Source organism: Thrips palmi, unplaced genomic scaffold (genome assembly GCF_012932325.1).
Source record: "Thrips palmi isolate BJ-2018 unplaced genomic scaffold, TpBJ-2018v1 HiC_scaffold_2, whole genome shotgun sequence".
NCBI classification, from domain to species: domain Eukaryota; kingdom Metazoa; phylum Arthropoda; class Insecta; order Thysanoptera; family Thripidae; genus Thrips; species Thrips palmi.
In genome coordinates this window covers 6,314,484-6,328,486 of record NW_023144629.1, presented here as the reverse complement: position 1 = coordinate 6,328,486, position 14,003 = coordinate 6,314,484, and the positions used below count along the sequence as shown (strand labels likewise).

The 14,003-nt window shown below is 60.6% G+C and overlaps 1 protein-coding gene across 1 annotated transcript in view; it reads left to right on the top strand.

Annotated features, from left to right (window-relative positions):
* The window catches only part of LOC117646713 (neural-cadherin-like), an 85,392-nt gene that overhangs the window by 16,811 nt on the left and 54,578 nt on the right, over nucleotides 1–14,003 (top strand). The window contains exon 2 of the mRNA XM_034387844.1: nucleotides 5,568–5,711. Within this exon, the coding sequence (XP_034243735.1) occupies nucleotides 5,568–5,711 (144 nt within the window). The remainder of the gene's footprint in view (nucleotides 1–5,567; nucleotides 5,712–14,003) is intronic.

Genomic DNA, 14,003 nt, shown 5'->3' with positions numbered 1-14,003 from the left:
GGTTTAGTGCCGCGCCGTGCCCCCCCCTCTGAACTACCGGCGCTACCTCCGCCAGCCAGACCTATTCCGGCGAATAGACACATCCGCTCGGCATACCCTTGTTACAGTTCGGCCCGACTGCGGACCGATTCCGAGAGTCGCTTTCGTCGCTCCGGTCTCTCTCGCACCCATACGGGACGCCCCACGAGTGCGAGAGAGACAGAGTGACGGCTCTCGGAATCAGTGTGCTGGCAGCGCAGGCAGCACAGCCAGCAGTGGCGCAGCGACTAGCGAGGCAGCAGTTCCTCGCACAATTATAAGTTCCCCATGGCGTCCTAGGCCGGCGCCCTGGCGTGCCCTGGCACACTGCCGTCCTGGAAGCCTGGAAGCCTGGAAGCCTGGAAGTCTGCAGGGAGGGGCGCGGAACGACATCTGTCCAAAGTTACGAACGGTAATGGTGACTGCTGACTCGTGCTGCAACCTGGCGGCAGCGGGGCTTGCTGCGCGTCGGCCCGTCCGCGACTCGCCTGCCAGCACACTGATTCCGAGAGTCGTTCTCGTCGCTCTGTCTCTCTCGCACCCATACGGGACGCCCCGTGAGTGCGAGAGAGGCACGGACTCTCTAAAACCCGTGAGCAGGGTACTTTTTACACCCTTGTTGGGTATTTTTTTGGTCCCGTTGCGGTTAGCCCCTCCCCCTTCCTCTTTCCGTTACTCTTCCCGTTGTTGGGCCCTTTTCGATAATTGTGCGGTGCGATGAAATTAATTCCTGACGCGAAAAAGGGGAACGCTGGGGAAGGCCGGCTGCGCGCGCGCGGTAAAAGAATTTATTCGAGGAAGAGAAAAATAATGGACTGCTGTGGGCTTCTCGTACATGCGTGGGCCGGCCCGCTATGAGTACTGGGAGTGTCAGTTTCGCGGAATGGAAATGGACTGAACAGGCGACCAAACTTTCCTGACGCTTTTCCGTTGAAATGATATAGCAAACTCCGTTAATCCGCGAGACCTTTTCCGAATGATTTTCTATCGACTGATTGATGGACACTGCACCCACACCGTCTCATTGTCGGCAGCAACAAAAAAGCCCCAGCCCATAATGCTGTCGCAACAATACCCCCGTTTCCCACAACCTTCTTCCGTCACATATTTCCTGCCCTCCATTACTACACAATTTTTCATTTATTTTTTTATTTTTTTTTCGCTCGGGCATCGCATGGCCTCGGCAGCCCCGTGACGGATTTGACGCAACGAATGTAACAACACACGAGGCGCGCCGGGGCCACCACCGTATAAACACACCGCCATTCATCAAAGCCCTGTTTGCGTAGTACGTCAACTTCTCTGTCGCGTTTTGCCGCGTTTTGCCGTCCGTGCGCGGCGCGCGGTACATCCCTCCGATTCCTGGAACCCTCCCCCCCTCCCCCTCCTCCGCCCGCCCCTGCCAGCCCAGCCGGCGATGATAAATGGACCCAGCTGCCCCCCCCCCCCCTTTTACCCGCGTGACTCGCATTGTTGTAGGGCCGGGCCACATTATGGCCAATCCGAGCAATTATCAGTGTCCCCCCTGGTGGCCCTGGGGAGACCTAGAGGGTCCGGGGAGGGTCCCGAGGGACGTCCCGAGGGACGTCGGCGACCGCCTTGCGGTCCACTGTAGGACCGAGTCGTTTCCGTCGCTCTGTCTCTCTCGCACTCATGGGGCGTCTCTTATGAATGCGGGGGAGACAGAGCGGCGGAAACGACTCTCGGAATCAGTCTGCTGGAGCGGGTCGCAGCGCGCGCGTCCCGTCCTGGAATGGGCGGGCCGCCGAGCCCCGGGGCTCAACTCGGCAGTGAGGTGAGCAGGGTTAGGTGTTGAGGCCTGCGAGGCCGCCCCGCCCCGCCCCGCCCCGCGCGGCACACCGCGGTCGTCCGCTCAAGGGGGACCTGTTGGCTGCGGCCTTTGGCTTCGGCGGACATTGAAACAAACGGCTCAGGAATGCGACGAGAGAGAGAGACGCGTCGACGTCTTGGTTTTGAACAATGCCGAAAGAGTAAGGTGAAGCGGGTCAAGGCGCATTAAAGCAAAATTTAAAAGCATGTAGACTGTTGTTTCTTGGAAGAGTGGTTTCCAGTCCTCTGCGGACCACGACGTGGAGGTCTTATCTGTTTCCTTGCTTGTGTGCTTGGCGAGTTTTTTCGTTCCGCTCCGAATGGCTCTGGCTGCTTGGTGGGCCGTGTGTAGGCCGAACATCATCTCACGAATGTTCGGTTGCCTTCCCCATCACTTTGAGCGGGATCCGTCGCAGTAGTGTCTCTCCTTTTCATATGGCAGGCCGAGCCGAGCCGAGCCCCGCCATGTCTGTGTGCCAACTCAATATAGCAGGCAGGCCTGTAGCCCGCGTCTCGCGTACCGCGCCGCGCAAGTAGACTTGGCAAACTGTCGCAGCGGGGGCACGAAAACTCGAAGGGGTGATATCCAAGTGCCCCGCAGTCTCTCTCTCTCTGTCTCTCTCTCTCTCGCCTTGGCGGGGTGCCCCGTGAGTGCGACGGAGACAGAGCGACGCAGCACTCCTCTGCGGCGGGCTGGCGGCGAAGCGCCCGTCGAGTCGAGGGTAGGCCGTACCGGCGAGCTCGTGTGCCCGGCGCGTGGCCTACCCTCGCCATCGCAGGCGCTCCGCCTCGCCCGGCCTCGCTGGTCGGACGGACAAAAACTTTGCGGATTTTCTTTCCGAACGGTTTCCTGGCAGAGGGTCGGCGGAGGCGGGCGGCGCTTTGAGCGCCTTGTGCGTCAATGTGTCTGAGACGGTGACAGCGACTACAAGGGTCGGAACCAGGGGGAGGGTCTCCCTGTTTGGACCGCGTGCCATGCCGTCAGCCCGGTGCTCGTGTCGCGTATATCTCACGGCCCGCATCTGAGTCGATTCCCGCCGTGTTCAATCAAGCATTGTGGCGGCTCCTGCCGCCCCCTGCGGTCCCTGCGGCCCCCGCGACCCGAGGACGACACCTCTGTGCAGGGCCAAAGGGGCCGAGCAGGTGACGAAGCCAAGGGACCCTTCTCTGTCTCTCTCTCTGTCATGTCTCCCGTGTTTATTAGGGGAAAGGTCTGGCGGCCTACTTCCCCAATCATTCGTACACACACACACGCCGCGAGGTGGGCTTATCGTGTTTGTCCTACTGCTGCTGACAGCAGAGAGGGACCCTCCGACCCCTGTCTCATCCGACAGAAGCACACGGACGGACAGACAGACAGACAGACGGACAGACGGACAGACAGACAGACAGACAGACAGACAGACAGACGGACGGGCGAAGGGACATTATGAACCGCAGCAGCAGAACCCCCGGGGCAGGCCGGACGGCCCCGGGGGCTGGGGAAGGGAAATCCCCTGTCGTGCGAGGTGTGGTGCCCCGTCGCCAGAGATTTGCACTTCCTATTACGAGCTAAACCGTTCCCTGTCGGCAAATTGGGGACGAAGTCGACTCCAATTAGCTATATCGTTTAGTCGTCGCGTCGAGGTGACACTACGAGCCACGTGGTGGTCGTCAAAACGACTTGGGTTTTCGTGCACTAATTGCATTAAGCCCAACCTGCGTTTCCAAAATAGGATGGTGCAGCCTTGAGACGTTTCGAGGGCCGTGCAAACGGACTTGTTTGTGAGTGCAAGATGCTCCAAGGACGAGGGACTGGCCCCGCCCCGCTCGGTCGCAGCGCGGTCTTCCAGCACACTGAGAGCCGTTTTCGTCGCTCTGTCTCTCTCGCACTCACGGGGCGTTCCTCAGAGCTGCGAGAGAGACAGAGCGACGAAAACGGCTCTCGGAATCAGTCCGCAGGCAACCGCGCGTAAGCCGCGGCCGCGGGGATCATTCATCATTTCATCATTTCCTTTCGTCTATAAAATATCAATCAAATCGGGGCAAAGAGGGCGAGGCACAGCGGAGCACAGCGAAGCGAGGACGGAGCCGAGCGCTCCGCTCTCCTCGGCCGGCACACTGAGAGTCGTTTGCGTCGCGCTGTCTCTGTCGCACTCGTGGGGCGTCCCGTGTGGGTGCGAGAGAGACAGCGCGAAGGAAGCGGTCCTCGGACGGCTGGCCGGCCGTCGCGAGCACGTTTTTCGGCCGAAATGGCGAAATCCCTTCCGAGTGGCGATCTGTCTGTAAAAGCACACTCCCCTTTGTTGGTTTATTCGTGCGCGCTACCACATTCCCTTTTAGCGACCCGGCCCTGGCCCCGGCCTGGCACCCGGCCCTGGTTTGACCTGCTGGTGCCGCGTGAATTAGCAATGCCGTGTGCGGTCCCCGGGCGCGGCGGGGCGGGGCGGGGCGGGGCGCGCCGCACCGGGCGACCAGTTTCGCAGCGTGGGACCACTCTATTCACCTGTCTTCTTATACCCCCCTCTTCCCTGATCCCCTTCCACTGACCCCCTCCCCCCCCCCCTCTCTCTCTCCCCTGCGGTCGGGAACTGAAGCTATTGGGAGACTCTCGTTAAAGTGTAGGCCGACTCGGGTGCATTCACACGCTCCTTCACCCGTACACGCTGCCACCTACGCACCCACACCCTCTCTCACCACACACACACACACGCACGAGAGCTTGGTGGCGAACAAAGGGGGCAGCCGGGTGCCATTCAACGTGCTTCCCGCGAGGCGAGGACACGCCCGAAACCTTGCCAAAGTATTTTGAGCTGGTCCGGTTCAAACCACCAAGTTTGTTTGATCCGAAAGAATGTTAGCTGAAAATACTTTGACCACCCCATTCGAAAGTTAACGGACGTGCCGCTGTCTGTAGACCAACCCCGAGTCGAAGTTATCCTCCGGGTCACACTCTGCGCATGCTGTGCGGTCGGACGGACGGACGGACGGACGGACGGACGGGCAGGCGGACAGACCGGCGAGTGGTGCGGTGCGCGCAGCCTTGGCGCAGCCAGCCCGATTTCATTCGGCTCCTTTAGCATCTTTTGCAATCAAGAACAAGCCCGTCTAACGAGGCCGCGGGACCACCTCTTTGTACCTCCGGCCGTCTGGGCGCCCTGTCGCGCTGTCGCGCCGCCGCGCCGGAGTCTCTAAAACGCAAACGAGGCACCTAAATATAGCACCAAATGACCAAGTAAAAAGCAAGCAATAAACATAAAACACGCTTGGAGGCGGATAAGATTATTTTTGCCCCCGGCTGTACATTTTTTTTTCCTTTTCCTTGTTTTTTTCTGGTATTGTAAAATGATGCGATGTGAAATGGATCCCTAATTCGGGCGTTCGGCGTATCGCTTGCAGAATGCTTCATCAAGTTGTGTGGCACTGCAAGGAGGAGGGCAAGATGGAGGGGGGGGGGGAGGAAAAAAAGGAAACATGGCCTGGGGGGCGAGCCAGAGCCAGAGGGAAGAAATTGCCCGAGGCAACACCGGTGGCTAGAAGAGGTTGCAAGGCTGCTCGCTGCCGGGGGAAGGGAAAGGGGATCCTCAGCAGTTTTTTTTGTGCATGGCTTTGAGCATACGCGTGAAACGCTCAGTTTCGCGCAAAGCTCTGCAAAAGAAAACGACAAAGTAATTAGTGTGTGCACTGCAGTGTGGACGGGCTGGAAAGTGTTTGACGGCGGCCTCCTCTTTGTGTTCCAGTGACCAAGTTCATCCGCATCGGCATCGCCGACAAGAACGACAACCCTCCCTACTTCGACAAGGCGCTCTACGAGGCGGAGGTCGACGAGAATGAGGACATCCAGCACACCGTGCTCACCGTCACGGCCAAAGATCACGACGAGTGTGAGTACACTGCTACATTTTACTTTGCCCCGTTTGATCGTCCATCGGTGTGCCGCACTCCCTTGCGTCGATCCGCGCGGTCTAGACCCCCCCCCCCCCCGCTGCGCGTTGCCACACTGTAGTTCGGCGCAAGGCAGCGCGCTAGGCCCACCTGGGGATCGGCGGACCCGCTCATCGCAGCATCAATTTCTCATCACGTCAGTCCCCCCCCCCCCCCCCCATCCTCCTTAATTCTCACCGCGATAGAGAAACCTGTCCAAATCCCCCCCCCCCCCTCTTTTCCTCCCTGTCCGATCCGGTGTGTGCGACGCGGAATGAATAAATGCACACATAAGTAAACAAGCGGCACTGCGGCTGCGCGTTCTGTTTGCAGTGCGGGTGCGACCCGGGCGATATGCCGCGCTCGTATGGCCAGCCGGGCTGGACTTGAAAAGAAAAAAAAACACACACTTCAGTTCTTTTTTTCGGACACAAACAGCGTGTTTGAACCCAGGGCAGGTTTCCCCGAACGATCGGAACTGCCCTCGTGTGAAATTTGCAGCATTGGAAAAAAGAAAGTTCACGTTCTTTGATATTTCTTCTTCTTCTAGTGCGCCTCGTAGGCACTCGTGTCGAGAATGATGCGTGTTTTCCGCCCCCCCCCCAAAAGGACGGACCACTTCTAATAAAAATATCGAAATGAAAAAAAAGAGAATGAGAAGAAAAAAGCACGGTGAATAGTGTCAAGTCACGGTGGCGGATTCACACAGCCGTGGCTCCGCGCGTAGTAGCGCACCACTGCTCAGGCGTGTTTGTTTATGCACGCCCCCCCCCCTCCCCCTCGAGGTGGGGCGGAGGGCCAATACATCACCGGCCGGCTGCATGATTGATGTGGGGATTGGCGCCTCGCTCTATCTCGCTCTATCTTGCGGACGCTCTCAGTTATTAACGGATAGGCGTGGCCGAACCGAGTTCGGTTTGTTTAAACCGCCACGGAAAGGGGGGCAGGGGGGGGGGCGGTCCGGCGGTTTGGCAGCGCTGCTGCCGGCCCGTCGTCACCTGCTATTAATGATTTTCCCGAGCGATCTTGGGGAGCGGTGTCGTATCGCGTTAGGGGCGGACCCGCCGTGTCGTCCGCACGCCTTCTGTCTCTCTCTTCATTGCCGCTCTCCTACTCGCGCGCGCACTGTGAAAACCCTCACACGGAACCCGGCTGATGGCGCTCCATACAAAGCTTTGTGCCGACCGGGCCGTCCGCGCGAGCAGCGCGGGTCGATTTGGGGCGGACCATGCACATAACAATAAGCGATGGGCCATCAGTTCGAACCTAACCGGCCTTTCGGATTTGTCGTTGTTGTTGCTGTCGTTGTTGTTGTTTTTTGTTAACCATTGCGGGATGTGGATTGGCTGCCCGGTGCGGTCCGGCGATACAGCACGAGCGATCCATTGGGGATCAGCGAGGGGGGGGGAGGATATTTGCTAAATGTGAGTAGCGACCGCACGATAAACTTGGAGCTCTTGCCTCCTCCCCCTCCCCCCTCCCCCTCAAACCTCACACTGTAACTTTCATCCCCTGCAAATCCCCCTCCCGCTTCTGGCTTATCACTGATGTTGTTCAGGCGGACGACGTTTTCGGGCGCCGGTTGTTATTTTCCCGCTTAAAGGTGATCGAGGGGGGGGAGGGGGACCGACTAGGGGGAGGGGTATAAGTCAAACCAATGTGTTCTTATCTTGTTTGGAGACGTTATAGGTGACTTTGGTGTTTACAGTTTGCGCGTTTCCGAACTCTTGACTGAAACTTCCACCGCTGTGTGTGTGTGAGTGTTCGCGCGTGCGTGCGGTGACGCATAGGGCCAGTTGGCTGCCATCCGCACCTTCTCGGGGTGTGTGGTGGTACACTGTACTGCACAGTGTGCAGGCAGGCTGCGGTGCGGCGTTGGTCGCCGCACTCCTAACCTCCCGTCTCTCCCTGCGTCCCCACTGGGCCGCTGTTGACAGGGGTCGAGGCGAGCGGCAAGTCCGGGCTAGTCCACGCGGAAGGGCAGGTAGTGGTTCCACTCTCCTGCCCGGGGGCCGTGTCGCTGTCATGCAGGCCCTTTGTGTGTGTGGGTGGGGGGTGCTGTCCCACTCGACTCGATACGAGGCTTGTGTACGGTGACGAGAGATTTTGCAAAGGGCAACAACCAGCACCTTTTTTTTACTGTGCTGCCTGGAACCTTCCGCATGGATGCTCCTCCACCCGTGGACCGTAGTCTTTCGTCGTGCATCCATTCGCCTGCCTTCTGTCTAGCATCCCCCTGTCCCCCCCTCCTTCCCCCTGCTCGCTCTCTCCCTGCCTCTCGAACCCGGCACCAGCTGAGTGATTCCGTCGGTGTGTCTCTCTCGCACCCCACACGGGGCGTCCAAAGAGTGCGTGAGAGGGAGAGAGAGACTTTTTTTTTGCGGAATGAGTCTACAGGGGGGCGGGCCGCTGCACGTTGGCGTCACCCTTGATTTTCCTCGCGCTCTGCACCCCGCCGCGCTGGTTCATCAGCTGCCGTGTTTTTTACGCTCGGCTCTTGAGCGTGGCGTGGCAAGGCGAGGCGTGGCGTGGCGAGGCGTGGCGCGGCGTTTCGCGGCGTGGGCGAGCGATTGGAGCCGTAACGACGGGAGGCGGCGCGGCTCACCACCACAGGCTGATTCCGAGAGTCGTTTTCGTCGCCCCGTCTCTCTCGCACTCGTGCGGCGTGGCGTCTGGGTGCGAGAGAGACGGAGCGACGACTTGGCTGTTATTTCCGGCGCTGCCTGTTCCCCTTCCGGTCGCTCATTTTCGCGTCCTTGGCTTTCAGGAGCCCTTTCTCCTTTATTCACCCCGCCGCCCCGCGGAGCCGCCCCTTTAAATGTGGAAACTTGTCTCGCAGTCAGTGGAGTGGAGTGGGGCGTTTTGCTTTTATGGCGGTATTGAGGAAAGATCGTAGGCAATGTGTCGCCCGGGAATGGCCCCTCCCCCCTCCACTTTGATGGGTCGGATGAGGCGCTCCAAAACGATCAATATTTACGCCGATGGTGTCGCGGTCCGGTCCACTCCGGCCCCGCCAAACGAGCGCACGGAAAAAAAAAATTCTGCGCCGTTGTAATCGACTTTGTTTGATGGACTGCCATCGAAAACTCGCAGTACTCATAAAACCAAAAGCCGGACCGAGCATTTGTACGAGGGTGTCCTCTTGCGAGTGTCCGATCGTGGCAACCAGCATTTGCCTGCTGGTATCGGATTTCCGATCGCAGCTTTCGAACGAAGTTGATCACCGCAACAAAGTATTTTCGTGTTTGGTGCGAGCGGAGTGACAAGACGAAAACCACTTCGGCCAGCCTCGGCCTGCCGGACAGACTCGGTGCACGCATTTAACTTTTCATGGCCGTTTCCGCTGTGTGTCGCGCGTTCTCCTTTCTTGTTTTATTACTCCTGCTATTTTTTTTTTTCGCTGTGTTATTCCCCAGCTTTTTTCCTGTGCTTTTGTATGTTTCCGCGCGACGTTTTTATTCGCCGCACTGGCCGAATTGCTGAATTGCTGAATTATTAAAACTTAATCTCGCTCTAATCAAGACGCTAAGCGCGCGACCGCATTCTCTTTGTTTCGCCACTTTTGCCCGCGTGTGTGTGTCCCAGTGTGTGCTAGTGTGTGTGTGTGTGTGTGTGTGTGTGTGTGTATGTGTTGTATGTTTGCACAAATTACCTACCTCCTTGCCTAGTCCTTGACGGATGGAGCAAAAAGTCAGACACGTGCTGAGAGAGTATGTAAAAGATCGCGACACGCGCCGTGAGGATGTGGTATACGTGGCGTACCTGGGGACGGTGCCCTTCCGTGGTCAACGGACGCGAAGGAGAGGGGGGGGGGGGGGGGGCTCGCGGAGAGGTCGGGGACTGGGGACGTCCCCGCACGCGTGCAGCTTGCGCGTCGGCGACACGGAATACCAATGCGGAGTCTTGGCACGGACCACCCGCTGTTGCCTTTGCAGCCTGCGCGCCGCGTGCGTGTGGGGCTGTGTGTGCGTCAGAGAGAGAGAGAGAGAGAGAGAGAGAGAGAGAGAGAGAGAGAGAGAGAGAGAGAGAGAGAGAGGAGAGAGAGAAGAGAGAGAGAGCGCGAGAGAGAGAGAGAGAGAGAGAGCGAGAGAGAGAGAGAGAGAGAGAGAGAGAGAGACAGCAGTGTGGTGGCGCGGACCGCGGTCAGGTGCGCGGCCTTATCTGCGCGTCCGGCAGTGAGGCAGGTCGCGGACCGCGTGGCACAGTGGGGCGGAGCGAGGGACGCACGCAGCCAAACGAAAGAACGTAAAAACGGAAACAAATGTATAAGGACACGGCGCGTGTTTGACCGCACGTAAAGGTACACTTACACTTCATGTGGTCGGGTAAAACGAGGAATTTAGTTCGCGTCAAGTGCTAAGTATTTTTTTGTGAGCTTATATTTGCTCGGAATACTTCTCTCATGACTGGCTACGTTTCTTTGTAAGGCCTGAACGGGTTGGTGTGGTTTCGAGAGTGCACGGCGACGCTGCGAGGACAGGAGACAGTGCACTGTTCCGCCTGCGGCCGCCTCGAGGTGTGGGCATAACGGCCGTGTGTGTGTGAGTGCGGGCCGTACGCGTATATTTCATAGTTTACTCTGCCTGTCCTCGCCCTCCGGAGCCCCCAGAGGGGCACCGCCGCCGCCAAGCTCTGCCGTCCCGCACGTCTCGCCGCGCGCACCGCGCACACCAGACTGATTCCGAGAGTCGTCTTCGTCGCCCTGTCTCTCTCGCACCTATATGCGGGACGCCCCATGAGTGCGAGAGAGACAGGGCGACGAAGACGGCTCTCGGAATCAGTCTGCAGGGCGCACAGCACGGTCGGCACACGGCGCAAGCCGGCAGCGGCAGCAGCGGCCCCGGGGAGCGCCCGCGAACACGAGGGTAGGCCACCCGCCGCACTCGGGCATGTGGCGCGCGGCCTAGGCCGGCCCGACAGATTGGGGCGTGGCGGATGCGACGCGGAAGGAGCGGGGCTCCGCCGGCACCGGGGAGCGGCCCGACAAAGTTGGCGGTCCTGGGCGGGGCGCGGCGGGGCGCGGCTGTTCGCCAAAATTTGCGAATGTGGAATGTGGGTTGAGGGGAACGCAGTGGCACGGCGGTCGACTGGCTGCCGGAAGCAAGGCGAGAGAAGTGAGTCTCCATCGTGGTGACGGCGTCTCACGGAGTTTTTCAAGTTGGGTGATTATGAGGAACGGGATGGTGCCAAAAGTGTGTCAGGCGGTCAAACTCGGCTGCAGCGCGGTGCCGTGCGTGGGGCGAGGCCTTGGGCGAGGCCATGGCGCGAGGCTATGGCGCGAGGCTATGGCGCGAGGCTATGGCGCGAGCCAGCAGCCTTAATTGGAAAGTGCCCCAGGAGTGACCCACTTGAGACGGCCCCGCGGAAACGCGGAGTGCGGTTCGCCGAGGTTGACTTACGGAAACAGGGAAGAGGAGGTAATTTCGAATAATTACGCCAACAGTTTGCATCAAGACCCACTTGCTGGCCTCACAGTGCACCCTCAGACCCCGTTCGGCCAAGCCGCCGTCAGAAGTTAAAAGCGTTAAATTAAATCGAGGCAGTTTTACGTCTTTGACCTTATGAAAAACGAATGGACTCGAGTTCTTAGTTTGGTCGGGTCGTTTATTTAGTCAATCACCTCACCCAGCTGAGAACGTGCTGCATGTCGAGAAATGGCGGTACGGTTTGGTGGAACTCCCTCTAGCAGTGTGCTGCGCTGCGGGGGCGTTCTGAGCGCGACATGTGGAGCGGTCACTTCCACCGCAAGCGGCCCGGCCTGCTTGCTGCCTGCTTGCTGCCTGCTTGCTGCCGACCGTGTGGCGTCGCGGCGCCCCGGGGGCGGCTCGGGGGTACGGCGTCTGTCTCTCTCACTCCCACGCGCAGAGAGAGAAGCGCTCTGTCTCTCTCGCACTCGCGGCGCTCCTCCGGGCTGAGGGCCACGGTGTCCCGCACACAGAGGGCTCTCGTCGCTCTGGCCGACCCGACCTGCCGGCGGCGGCTGCCTCCGCGCGGCAGCGCCGCCCTCGTCGCGCTCTCTCTGTCTCTCTCGCGCCCGCGGTGCTCCCCGCGCGCCGCGGCCGTGCGAGAGAGACGGCGGGAATAATTAGCCGCGCTTTTCGTCAAGGAGATTGTGGAATGTGTAGGAAAAGTGGGCGGCGGCCTCGACGCGCTCGGAGCCGCGCCGTCGTCGCGCCGTCTCTCTCGCATTCGCACGGGGCGCCCGGGGGAGCGAGGGGGACGGAGCGACGAGAACGACTCTCGGAATCAGTGTGCTGGAAGCCGCCGTGCCGCCGCGCGCACGAAGCACGCCCTTTGCCAGTTTGTCCCTTGTCATGCCGGGCGGCCCGGGCGGCGCGGCGACTGGCTGCCAGCCGCGTCTGCCCGCCCGGCCCCGCCCGCCCGGCCCACGCATAATGCTTTGGACGGGAAGAAAAGAAGCGGCCCCTGCTTCTCTCTGCAGCACGCCCCGCCCTGAACCGCCGACGCCAACGCCGCCCGGCCCGCTGTCTCCGCGATGCATGAAACATGTCAAGCCACACACACGCACACACACACACGTGCACACGAAACGTACGGACATAAATGCACGCGCACACATATGCACATATGCACCTCTGTTTCCCTCATTTCTCTGTCTCCCTCTTTTCTCTCTCTCTCTCTCTCTCTCTCTCTCTCTCTCTCTCTCTCTCTCTCTCTCTCTCTCTCTCTCTCTCTCTCTCTCTCTCTCTCTCTCTCTCTCTCACGTCGCCGCCGCCGTTTATCTGCGTGAGAGTAAAGCAGTTCCGCGCAAACGGGCTTCCCCATATTCCGTCGTGGTGCAAAGAGGGGGCGGGGGGAAGCTGTACTACACGGGGAGCGCGCAGCGCGTGCGGCGGGCGATGGGCAAACACCGAAACCGCGGCACAAGGCCGAGGGCGGGGCGGGGCGTGGATGACGGCGTGTCACTAATTACCCCGCCGGTGCGAGGATACGCAGTTTCGGCGGCAAAGCTAACTGGATCGCCTCCTGCCCCCCCCCCCCCCCGGTCCCGCTCCGCGTCACGCACCTTGCTTTATCTGCGACCTGCTGTGTGTCCTTGGCAGGGCGGGGCTGGGCGGGGCTAGGCGGGCGGGCGCAATGTATTCAGACAAAACCCCGCCTCCCCTTTCGCCCGCGCGCCAGGTTATCTTTATGAATCCAGGGGGCCGTTGCCGTGCCGCTGCCGTGCCGTGCCGTGCCGTGCCCTGCCGTGCCGCGCCGTGCCGTGCCGTGCCGTGCCGTGCCGTGCCGTGCCGTGCCGCGCCGCTCGGGATGCGTTTGGCTCCCGGAAGCCGTTTTGGCGCACTCCATGTCGCCGTGAACCGCCGCGCGCTGTTTCCGGGAAGGCCACGCCCCGCTCCGCTCGGCGGGCAATTTCAATACGCCGCGCGGATGAAATGTTGCGGCGGCGGCGCCCTCCAGTGCGTGTGCGTGCTGCGTGTGTGTGGGAGAGAGAGAGAGAGAGGCTGCGAGCTCGCCACGGGCGTGTGCACGGCGGCGTCGTGATCCCGCGGAGATTTGTGTGCAGGGCATTTCGTTGAAGCGGCGCGGCCCTGCGCCATAAAGGCGTGCAGGTACGCGGGGCGGTTTTGCGCCGCTCTCTCTCTCTCTCCCTCCCCGCCCGCGGGGGCTGGTTGTGGTGGCGGCGGCGGATGGCAGTGGAGGGGGAGGGTTCAGCCGGTGGCCCTGCAGACGCCACGGGCCGCAAGGGAAAGCCTCAAAATATGACGTACTCGTGCCGAATTCGTGCACCGGAAATTGTGTGGAATTTTCCGCCGGACTTGGCGCGGCCGCGGCCGGGAGCGTGCGAGAGAGAGAGACGGGGCGAAGGCGAAGCGAGGCGACACGGCGCCCGGGACCGCTTTGGCCGCGCCGCGCAGACGAATTGCGAGGCGTTATGCCGTGTTGCCGGGCGTGTTCCTTCCCGGGGATATTGCCGCGTCCTGTTTTCGCAGTGGGGCGGCGCACTGGTCGTCGCTCCGTCTCTCTCGCACCCACACGGTCCCGCACGGGGTGGCCCGCGAGTGCGAGAGAGACAGCGCGACGAGAAACGACTCTCGGAATCGGTCTGCGCGGCGCGCCTCGCTACCCGCGCACCTTTACGGAGCGCGGGAACGCGCGCTAGTTTTCTGTTTGTTTGCGTTTGTGAGGCGCGGCGCGGCGCGGCGGCCCGATGTGGCCGCTGTTCCACATTATTTATCCAGTCCCAACACGGGACGGGACGGGACGGGGGCACTTTGCGCGCGCCGTTC